At 36.3% G+C, this 12,803-nt stretch overlaps 1 protein-coding gene across 1 annotated transcript in view; it reads right to left on the bottom strand.

The window, feature by feature from the left end:
• Positions 1-12,803, bottom strand: part of LOC106876261 (uncharacterized) — a 98,762-nt gene that overhangs the window by 50,017 nt on the left and 35,942 nt on the right. Inside the window, exons 7-9 of the mRNA XM_014924751.3 lie at positions 3,737-3,824; positions 867-1,078; positions 301-391 (exon numbers count right to left, since the gene is read on the bottom strand). Of these exons, the coding sequence (XP_014780237.1) occupies positions 301-391; positions 867-1,078; positions 3,737-3,824 (391 nt within the window). The remainder of the gene's footprint in view (positions 1-300; positions 392-866; positions 1,079-3,736; positions 3,825-12,803) is intronic.

Here is a 12,803-nt window from a genome sequence, read left to right as displayed (position 1 = left end):
AAATCGAAACCGCGATCTCTTGACCGTGAGTCCGCTGCCCTAACCACTGGACCATTGCGCATCCACACCAGACATTAAAAATAAACATTGAGGTCGATTTTTTCAACTAGGAACTTCAAGATGTGGCCTGGCATGGCTGCAGTCCAATGCCTGGAACAAGTAAAAGATAAAGGAAAAAACAAGTAGTCTTAGGAAAAGCAAGCTCATAAATTCTCGTTTCCTGTCATTTATATACGTGATGGAGATTACCTGCTGACACAAGAAATCATTTATGATGTTTTTATTTTTTTTCTCTCTTACCTTTATTGTGAATGACATAGAGTTGTTCTGTGAGGATTTCGCCATGCACGAATGTGTATGACATGTTGCACGCATCACTGAACGCTATCACCTGAATTATACAGAATTACATAGATTTAAATAAAACAGGTAAAGTGTGATTTATAATATATGAAATATCGCAATGTTGTGAAAATATATATGCTAAACTTGCTAAATATAACATATATGATCTGTAGTGTGTGATCTGTGACCTATGGAAACAACAAACGTTCTGAAATATATGAAAGTAGGTAAAAAGGGTGAAATGTAATATGTGATAACCTAAACATTATATTTCATTTGTTATGTAAGGTAGCAAGCTGACAGAATCGTTGGTACGCGGGATAAAAAAAAATGCGGGATCTGTGGGTCGTGCCTCTGGCTGTATAACGACAATAACGACAGCTGCTATCATTCCTATCACTTGTAAAAAGAGAAAAATAATTCGTAATTAAATAGTAATTCGTTATTTTAATTTTTAACTGAAATATTGTACATTAGGAAAAGGGAATATTGTGAAAATAGTGTTGACGATGTATAGTTACCTCATCTACATTCAGTTTCAAACTATTGGGTGCCGCCATGTAAAAACTACTTATCTGTTTACATAGCAAGCCAGGTACGAGGAAAATATCTGTGAAACCGGACCTGATTCCCGACACTTTATGAACTTCTTTTTTATTTATTATAAGCGTAAGGTTATTGACCGGGAATTCTGAACTGGCGTTAGATTTAACCAATAACAGCCAATTATAATCTGAAATTAAATAGCAATACAGATAACCAATGACAATAAAACAGTTGTAATTAATAGAAGGGAGAATAAGTGGTAATCAATTAACTAAAGAGATATCATATATGACTGGATGCCAGCAAGAGCTCAAAATCTATTCTCACAAGGACACCTATGAGTATGCAGAGTTTGTATAATTGTTTAGTGGCTTAGAGCAGGAAGTGGTTGCTCGAAAACCTAACTAGGGCCACTTTAGATTGTAAGACTAAATCTATCTCGAGCCTGACCCAAATGCTTTCAACAGAATGAGCCCCAGTAAGTCCATCCAAGCATCAGGTGGTGATTTTGAACGGAGGGATGGATTATGAATAGATAACGTTCCTCTTATGGACTTTGTCAGAAGGAATTCCTTGGCGCTATTACAGGTACATTCCACTGAATAATGTTACTTAATATAATATATTTTGATTTAATTTATTTAATGAACTAATATTCTACTTTAATTTATTTTATTCATTTATCTTTATATTTCCTAGCATCACAAACTGCGCTCGTTTATGGATACATAACACCCTTTCTTCAGATTATTTTCTTGTTTGCATATATTTAATACACCGCTCTTTTTCTTAAGAGTGTATATATATTTGTTGTGTATATTTTACAGGTGTCTATAGGAATCTATTTATGTATATTTAGTATCCACATATTTATCTTCTTGCGGATCCCACCAAGAAGATGTCCAAGTGTTGTTAGATCATGTGAACTCAATAAAGCCATCCATACACAATGGAAAAGTATAAAGACAGGCTGGCATTCCTGGACGTATTTATAACACGCACCAAGTATGGATTCATGACATCCGTATACCGCAAGCCGACTTTTACTGGACGATACCTCAACTTCAATTCCCACCATCCATACAGTGTAAAGAGAGGGATTGCTCAGTGCCTAAAACATCAGGCAAAGAATATAAGTAGCGATCGCGATACACACCACGAAGAAATGATCAAGCTCAATAACGATCTGTTAAGCAACAACTACCCTGAAAGTATACTATCTGCTCTAATTATGAAGAAAAGAGAGGATGAGGCCAATAAACTGTCCACAGTCTGTCTACCCTATGTGAAAGGCCTCTCCGAAAAGATACAAAAGATATGCGGCCCATATGACATCAGCACAGTATTCAAGAGTAATACAACACTTCGCAAATATCTCCTTCAAGTAAAACCACCAATGGAAGAGAATACGACCAAAGACTGCGTGTACTCAATCCCATGCAGCTGTGGTAGGTTATACAAAGGCGATACAAATAAGAGTAGACGAACATCGCAAAGCTGTGACACGAGAAGATATTGATAAATCGGGTATAGCTGATCATGTATGGAAAAATGGAGGTCACCTCCCCCTGTGGGATGAAGTTAAAATAATAGACAGAGAACACCACTGAAAAATACGAAAACTAAAAGAAGCTGCCCATATGCTAGGACACAACAAGCTCCTAAGCAGACCGAGTGCAGATATGAGCAGCATATAGGAACCGGTATTAAGGAAGGATAGAAAAATATTAGATTTATAAATCCTGAAATTCGCTCCATAATTGCCCACGGGCATATGGCGTAGTGGTTAAGAGCGCGGGCTACTAACCCCAAGATTCCGAGTTCGATTCCAAGAATATTAATAATAATAATAACATCAAAAATACCTTAGGAATGAGAATCCAGGTTCGAAATTTCCCCAAAACACCTGAAGGTTGGAGGGTATATCAGCCGAAACGTTGTGTTAACAACAAACAAGATGAGGACAAATATCCGTCGAATGTAAATAATGTAAATAGTGTAAATAATGTACATAATTTCTCATCTCTTAAATATAGAACTGTATTATATATATATATATATATATATATATATATATATAAAGAGAGAGAGAAAGAGGAGAGGAGAAACAAAGAATTCATAATTATTGTGGTAGGAAGTTGAAGATTAAAAATATATATTGAATACGTATGTATACACGTGTGTATGTGTGTGTGTGTATGTAGGCGTGAGTATGTGTATGTGTGTGTATAATACTTTGGTTAGACAAATTCAGATGTGCTTTGTGAAATTTATGTGTTTTGGGTTACACCATATATCGTTCTTACATATTGAGTTTTTTTATTTCTTTCCTAGCCATAAGAGAACTCTGGAAGAATTTTCACTCTTTAGTAGGACAAGATTTTTTTTCCAGTTGCATATAAATGCGCTTGCTCCGTTACCCATATACATCTTGATTGTTTTATATTCAACACATCGTGGCCGACTTATTTACTTTTAGGCTTCACGGTAATCATTCTACGCCGTCTGAAGGGGCAAACTGTCAACGAAATTTGTAAGCGTTCCTGAATGCTATCGCAAAGGTAATATGCGTATATTTCCTTCATGTAGGTATATTTAAATTCATTAGTTTAATTTATATATTTCAAAAAGGTATTAGTCATAACCCCAACTCAATTCTAATTATTTTCAGAGGGCTTTTTATATACTTAGATTATAATAATTATGATTCCTTCTCTTATTTTAATCAACCTAAACTTATGAGAGAAAGCACTTGCCTAAGGCATCGTACAAACATGCCTACGGCATTCGATTTGTTGAATAAAAGAATGGAACACCATTGCGAAAGAGTTATTTTTATACATACCATTGAAAGTTGCTTTGCATCCAAGTGCCTTTTGTGTTAGTGTCATCGCGACAAAATGTACAATTTTAGTTACAAACTTAAGAGTCACCTGAAAGAAATATATGAATACATGTAAATATGAGCGCGCGTTTGTGCGTATGCACTCATGCGCGTGAGTACATACACACGCCCGCATACACATATGCACACACACACACTCACTCACTCACACACTCAACACTTACTCATCCACACACATGCAAAATACAAACAGTGAGCGTACCGAACTCCAAATAGGATTCAGTACACGTTATATATATATATATATATATATATATATATATATATATATATATATATATATATATATATATATGTATGTATGTATGTATGTATGTATGTATGTATGTATGTATAGATAGATAGATAGATAGATAGTTGTAGTAGTGTATAACAAACACAGTCATATACACACTTATACACTTTACATAAAAATACACATACGTATTTGCATGCATGTATGCATACATACATGCATATCTATCTCCATATCTATTTATCTTTACACTCATTCATACCAATACATAAATAGGCACGTATTTATATCGGAATATAACAGAATTCAAATAATCCTGAATAATCCAAGAGAATAAAGACACGTACGAAATTCCAAGCGTCTAATAATGGTTCAAACTGTGATGCCACTTTAAATTAAACGAGATGGAGGGTCAGTAAGTTATAGAAATATAAAATAACCCTAACAATTCTATTAGTGTGAGTGATTCACCATCATCACCCTCTTCTCTCCTCACACACACAGGCCTCTTGAAAACATAGAGGCCTCTTGAACACACGCGCGCGCCTTTTGAACACAAACACACAGGCCTCTTGAACACACAATTCTCTTAAGCCTTCCAATTTTCTTCTCGCTACGTTCCATCTCAAAAATAGCTGCAATCATCATTCGATAAGTTCCAAATGAAAAATGTTTGAGTAAAAACTAATTTATCCACACTTTCAGTTCTACCTCTCATATTTTTCCCTATCAGTACTCGTAAATAAATTATCATTCTTAGTTACAAGCCATATTTATCTTCATCTATATATTTTAATTACAACTATATTTGTTGTGCAAACTAACATACTCACATGTGCACTTGAATACACATGCACATACACTACCTACATTAACAGATAAATACAAATAAATAAAAGAATGTTCCAACTCATAGCAAAAGATCTCCAAAATGAACACATCTTCATTACAAGTGAACTCTCTCACCAACAAAACGATCCCCACCTTCCAAAAATTTATCTAAACTAGTGTCTCAGGAGATGCCATTGTGATTGACAAAAGCAAAACTAGAATTGTGAACAGAAGACACCCAGTTTATTGTTTTCAAAGTAAGTGGAATTTTCTCAAAAATAAAAGTATTAATATTTTTAGTGAAAACACATTCACCGATTACAAAAGTTAGAAATGATCTAATTATAAATCTCACTGAGAGAATTAAGCAGCAGTGTTACGATAAAGCAGTTGTATACTGTCAACTCAATGTGACAGTCTCAATAAGGGAATCATACTGCTGCTATTTAGCCCTAGGAATCTGGACCGCTTCCTGTCGGCCTTCACACATTTCCTGTGTCTTTATATTTGCGAGGGGGAGACAAGCACCCCCACCCAGCTCAGTGTGCATTCAGGAACATGTTTCTGAGTCATTGCTCGTCAGGAAATGTGTCGGAAAATTCACCGGAGTTCACTTCAATTCATCTTAACTTTCAGGAAAATGGCTATTTTTTAGTGAAATTGTCTATAAATACACTTCGGATTATGTACACTCTGAGCATATAGGAATTTTTGGAGAAAGCAATTGGGGATTAGTTTTGAGAACTGTTCCCCACTCGGGGGTGTTTCATAACAAATCCTCCATATTTGTTTCATTTTCTCCGTTTTGTACGTTTCTGCTTCCGTAGATTTCTACTGAAGCAACAAGCATTGAAGGTAAATGAAATGTGTGTGTGTGTGTGTGTGTGTGTGTGTGTGTGTGTGTGTGTGTGTGTGTGTTCGCGCGTGCGTGCGTGCGTGCGTGCGTGTGTGTGTGTGTGTGTGTGTGTGTGTGTGTGTGTGTAAAGCATTTCAAAAGGTACTTTCATGCGAGAAAAAAAAATTCATACGGTGATAGGCACCTTTTTCTTGATTTTCCAATACATATTTCAGACATTTTGGAACAAGTCGCCTTATTAAGATTTGGTATTCAGTTATGACGATTTCAGATAAAAAATAATTTCTAAAGGTACTTTCATTTTTTATATTCTTCACCGGCGGCATGACTACATATTTCTGTCCCCTACCCCACGACTTTCGATGATCATAACTTTCAGAAAAATGGATATTTTAAAATTAAACTTTCTACGAATATGCCCGGCTCCTTTACTTTTCAATTTCTTCCCGAAATTTTACGGCTAGAGTTAAATGTTATATACGGATGCACAAATGCACAAAACGGAGAAAATGAAACAAATATGGACAACTTGTTCCGAAACACTCCCGAGTGGGGAACAGTTCTCAAAAATAACCCCCAATTGTTTTCCTTAAACATCCTATATGCTTGGAGTCTACATAGTCCGAGGTATACTTGTAGACAATTTCATTAAAAAATATCCATTTTACTGAAAGTTAAGACAAATTGAAGTGGTCCCCGGTGAATTTTCCGAAAATCCTTTCCACCTCCTCTAAAATATTTCCCCCAAAGAATTTGGATATTCGGAATATACATGATATAACACATATTTGTAGAAAATTCCATTAAAAAATATCCATTTTTCTGAAAGTTATGATCATTCTAAGTCGGGGGAGCAGAAATCTGTAGTTATGCCTTCGCGGCTTTCTATTTGTGTTAGATGTGAGTGTGTGTGATAAAAACATTTTTATACAGAAAATTCATTTAATTTATCAGTTGTCAACAGATCTGTTTCATATACATAACATATATAGTTTGGTGAAACTATTTGCCTCATGTACACAGTTGAATGGCAGAAAAGAGGCCTGCCGCATACCCGCATCCTAATCTGGCTTAAAGACAAAATTCATCCTAATCAGATTGATTCTATCATTAATGCCGAGCTTCCAGACAAAACAGAAGATCCTGAACTTTTTGAAGTCATCAGGACTCGGATGATGCATAGTCCACGCAGCTCTCTCAACAGGAACTCTCCTTGCATGGTTGATGTAAAGTGCAGTAAAGGCTACTCTAAGCAATTCATTGCCAAACAGAGACTGGTCATGATGGACACCCAAGCTACAGGCGTCGCAAGCTGGGTCAAGGAGGACATAAAGCCACTATCAACGCAAGTTTAGTCCGTGAAATTGAAGTTGACAACAGGTGGATCGTGCCGCATTGTCCCCTTCTGTCAAAGATGTCCAAAGCACACATCAATACCGAGTTTTGTAATTCTGTAAAAGCCATCAAGTATGTGTGCAATTATGTCAACAAGGGGTCAGACATGGCTGTTTTTGGCCTTCAGGAGGTAAACAAGAATGATGAGGTGACATGCTACCAGATGGCACGCTACATTAGAAGCAATGAAGCAGCCTGGAGATTGTTTAACTTTCCACTCCATGAACGGCATCCAACTGTTATCCATCTAGCTGTACATCTACAGAATGGCCAGCGAGTATACTTTAATCCAGACAATTCACAATGTCTCCAGCGGCAACTTGAAGCTCCACGTTCAACTACATTGACTGCTTTCTATCAGCTTTGTCGCACAGATCCATTTGCTTCAACTCTTTTGTACCAAAAAGTCCCTCAATATTAAGCATAGCAACAGAGAACTAAACAATGGACGAGATGTGCCATTGATCAAACTGTTGAAGGGCATCCAGAAATCAGAAGACATTCACCATTGGAAAGGGTCTACACTGTGCATCCCAACAACTTTGAGTCTTATTTTCTGAGGCTCCTTTTGCACACAGTCCGTGCTCCAAAGAGTTTTTTAGATCTGAAGACTTTCAATGGCCATGTCTGTGACTCTTACCGACAGATTTGCCATTTCCATGGACTCCTTGAAGATGACACTCACTGGAATGCGACTCTGGATGAGGCAGTTGTTTCCTATTCTGCATTTCAGTTGCGAAATCTCTTCACCGTTATGCTTCAGGCTTGTGACATCTCTAGCCCTCACCAGCTGTGGTAGAATCATCAGGAATCCTTCTGTGAAGACATTGTTAACAGATTGCAGAGGCAAAACTAAGATCTCAAAATCCAGCTGACTGGCATTAAGAATGAGGCTCTACTTTTTCTTGAAGACAAAGTCCTCCAGGAAATTTCAAGGGAGACATCCTATAACATGAACAATCTCTCTGAGCATGTAACAGAGAATGAGCCAAAGCTTTTGACTGAACAACGGACAGCTTACAATTGCATCATTCAAATGACTCAGGAGGAAAAGGCTACCCTGTTCTTTTTGGATGCTCTTGAAGGTACTGGCAAGATGTTTTTGATAAACCTTTTTTTTGCAAAAGTCCGTCTAGATGGATGCATTGCATTGGTGGTAGCGTCTTCTGGAATAGCAGCTACACTCTTGACAGGTGGACGAACAGCTCATTCTACTTTCAAGGTTCCCTCGAATTTAGTTAGGATAGAGACTCCAATTTGCAACATTTCTAAGACATCAGCAAAGGCCAAGATCTTGCATCAGACGCGCATTGATTGTCTGGGATGAATACACCATGTCTCACCGTGGAGTGCTTGAGGCTCTTGACCGTAGCCTAAGTGATTTGAGAGGAAAGGGCATTCTCATGGGTGAGGTCACTGTAGATTCGGTTGGGGATTTCAGACAAACCCTTCCTGTGATCCAAAAAGACACAAAAGCAGATGAGTTACAGGCCTGTTTCAAACAATCCTATCTGTGGACGCAAGTGACTAAACTGCACCTGGCAGTTAACATGAGGGCCCAATTATTTGGTGATCAAACTGCCGGGCTGTTTTCACACCAGCTTCTGAAGATAGGGAAGGAATAACTACCGTATGTCAACCAAATTCAGCAACACCGGTTACCCTATGTTGAGATGGTACCAACTGTCAATGATCTCATAATGCATGTGCTCTCAAACATTGCACAAAATTTTAGCAACAGCCAGTGACTCTGTGACCAAGCCATCTTAGTTCCACGTAATGATGCTGTCGACAAAATCAACTGGGATCTCTTGTAGCTGTTGCCAGGACAAGAACAGTCTTTCAAATCCTCCGACACTGTCATTGATCAGGACCAGGCTGTAGTTTTTCCAACTGAGTTCCTAAACTCTCTACAGCCATCTGGGATGCCACCTCACCACTTTACACTTAAAAAGGGGACCCAATCATGCTGCTCAGGAATATAGATCCGCCTCGTCTGTGTAATGGCACCAGACTTGTGGTGAAAGCGATGCGACCCCATGTCTTAGAGGCAACAATTATGCCTGGAAACTATTAGGGTGAGGATGTCTTCATTCCATAGATCCCGTTAATCGCATATGACCTATTTGCATTTAAACGGTTCCAGTTCCCAGTGAAATTAAGTTTCACTAGTCAATAAACAAGTGTCAAGGACAGTCTCTCAAGGTTGTTGGACTTCACCTTGCTTCTCCTTGCTTCTCTCATTATATGTAGGACGTTCGCGAGTTGGAAATCCCCAAAATATTTTCATTTATACACCAATTAAAGGACACACTCAAAACATCGTATATTTAGAAGCACTAGAAAATTAAACTGTGATTTGTTTCAATACATTTGTTTATACTGACGTCATCTGATAGAATTTTTGTTAAATGTACTTCTTAACAGGATAGGAGTGCCTGCAGGCTGGTTCTTCTCAATTGTATGCATCTTCAGGTTCAACGTGTTTCAAATAAGTATTGACAATTGAAGGTGATTGCAAAGACAAAAAACTACCTGGTTTTTTAACAATTTTAACAGTGAGAACATCGGACAAAATATATTATTGACATTAATAGCTTGTATCTAAGCCACTTACATATTCCATGTTTCATTTTACTTAGAGATTTAAAAAGCATACTTGAATTTCATTATTTTCAATAACCTAGGAAACTCCGGGTTATTAACGTATAAAGATGGTATCTCAGCTACTAGGAGGTAAGATCTGCGTAGTCTATGTTTCATGTTAGTTAGAGATCTAAAACGCATTTTTGAATTTCATTATTTTCTTTAACCTTGACAACGCTGGGTATTTCTGCTAGAACCTTATAAAATATCCTTCTACTTGTTTAACTACATTCCGTAATATTAGACTTTTCTATAAAAATTAGACATATTATTTATATAAAACATTCTTATTATAAAGTTTATGGTTTATATACCACAAACTATTTATAACTACTATTAAACATTTTTTCAAACTAAGCCGTATTGATTATTGACAGTTAAATATAAATTTTAGTCCCCAGTATTTAAAATTCCATACTCCCTTCTTTGGTTAGTCTTTTTCCATTAAATACAACACCACCTGGCTTTTTACTTCATATATGGGAGTTTAAAATTAGCTCCTTTATACTAATTTACAGAGAGAATGTAACCCTTATTAATATTTAATATATCAACACGCAACTTGTGTTTTAAATGCCATGACACTAAGTACACATTACGAACACCATACCTATGTAATTCTAACATGTTTTTAGCTTTTTTCCCTTTTCTTACTTTTTGCTACCGACAAATACTTTTTGATAACCCAGATTCTGAAAATGAATTTATTGTCTTTCTGTTTGAAACGATCCTATACTTACATGAATAAAATTAATTTCAATCCATATTAACATCTAATCTCCATTTGCGAAAAATATGACTGAATTTGTTGAACTTTGTATAATAAATTAAATCATATACTTAATATACTTATATGTATGTGTGTGTGTGTGTGTGTGTGTGTGTGTGTGTGAAGGCGCATGGTTTAGTGGTTAGGATGTTGGACTCACAATCGCAAGATCGTGGGTTCGATTCCCAGACCGGGCGTTGCGTTGTATTCTCGAGCAAAGAACGTTGCTCTATAATCATTATATCATCTAACATGTGGCACACCGTGCCCCTGTACAGGTAATGTCGATTTGATGGAGAGAGTGAGCTTATGTGAACACAAACATTTGATCATTAAAAGCAAATCATCTGTGTAGTAGAAATTGCCGAACCCTCATACGTCGTCTAACGACAGGAGAGTCCATAATGATATATATATATATATATATATATATATATATATATATATATATATATATTGTTTTTCTCCTTGTCTCCGTATTCTTTCTGTTGAAGAGCGTAGCTCGAAACGTCAAAGACTTTCCGTGTTCCCGAGCGTCATACTAATACATCCTTTTGTTATTTACACCACCTGTCCTCGTCTGTTGTTGTTTTTTCCTATATTCTCCCATATATATATATATATATATATATATATATATATATATATATATATATATATATATATATATATATATATATATATGTATATATATATATATATATATATATATATATATATATATATATATATATATATATATATATATATATATATATATATATATATATATATATATGTATGTATGTATATATTAGACAAAAGCAGATAACAAAGCCAAAGCTGTGAGGAGTTTTCAGGACATTTATAAGGAAAGAGATAGTCTTACAGCTGTTTCTGGGATATTATAGATATCCCTTCATCAGAGACAATGTGAGATGGTTAAATAGAGGGAAATGCTTGAGTTCGAAATAAGGAATTATTATGGAAAGGGAGTAGAAAGGGAAAATGGGGGGAAATAAGAGAATAAAAGTAGAAATAACATATAAAATATTGTAGTTGCAGTTCCATTATTCGAGCAAAGTGGTGTATAGAAATGGTAAAAAGTTTCCTCTATATGGTATGTAAGTTCCGATAGTAGTTCGTGTTTAGTCATTTCAAAGTATGGAGCCATGGATTTTGTGTTGCCTATTCGAAGGGGTTTTGTGGTGTGAATGAAAATTTGAGAATGTATTGGTAGTATTTGTGGATAGATAGGGGGGGATGTGTATGATTAGAATGAGGAGATAGGTCAAAATAAAGAAAGGAAGGGAAAATAAAGCATTCTTACACGCATATGCATGCGCATACATATGCATATACATGCATACGTACATACATACGTGCAGGCGCACTCGCGCTTACACATAGTCACACGCATGCGCATATACAGGTACTGACGTATACATATATACATATACACACACACTCATACACACACACTCGTGGCTATATGTATGTATATACATATATACATGTATATATATATATGTGTGTGTGTGTGTACATGTGTGTGTGTGTACATGTGTGTGTATGTATATATACGTGCATATGTATATACAAATATATATGAGTGTGTGTGTGTTTGTGTATATATGTATACATAAGTACATGTATATGCGCGTGCGTGTGACTATGTGTAAGTGCGAGTGCTCCCGCACATATGTGTGTGCGTATGCATGTATATGTATATGTATGAATGTATATGCACACATGTATATGTACGTGTGTGCGAACGTACGTATGCCATTATATATTCTTTCCTCCCCTCTTTTTCCTACCTTTCACACTAACTTATCACATACGTCTATTTATAGAAATTTTGACATCCTTGTATTCTTCCCTTCGTTTTAAATTTTACTACTAAAACTACTACTTACTTTGGTATTACCCCACCCATACCTTTTCTCTACTCATCCCTTAATACAGCCCTATCATATCAACCCTACCCACATGTCTCACACTCCTCATTCTGATCCTCACATATCTCACACTCTTTACCTTCTCATTTCTTATCCCTCCCTGCCCCACTCCTCTCCCATCTTCCCGTCACATTATCTTGACCACCAACTAACACTTCTTTTTTCACCTCTTTCGCCCTTTCTTCGTTGTTTTCTTTCACTCTTTTCACTTTTTTCTTCTCTCCCTCTTCTTTTTTCTCTCTTTTTATCATCATTACTCTTTTATCCTTTTTTCTTTTTTCTCTCTTTCTTCCTCTCATTTTCCCTTCCTCTCTTTATTTTGACTTATCTCCTCA

The sequence above is a fragment of the Octopus bimaculoides genome, chromosome 14 (assembly GCF_046866305.1).
Source record: "Octopus bimaculoides isolate indiv1 chromosome 14, ASM4686630v1, whole genome shotgun sequence".
NCBI classification, from domain to species: Eukaryota; Metazoa; Mollusca; class Cephalopoda; order Octopoda; family Octopodidae; genus Octopus; species Octopus bimaculoides.
The sequence above is the reverse complement of the archived record's forward strand: the minus strand, read 5'-3'. Positions and strand labels throughout refer to the sequence as shown.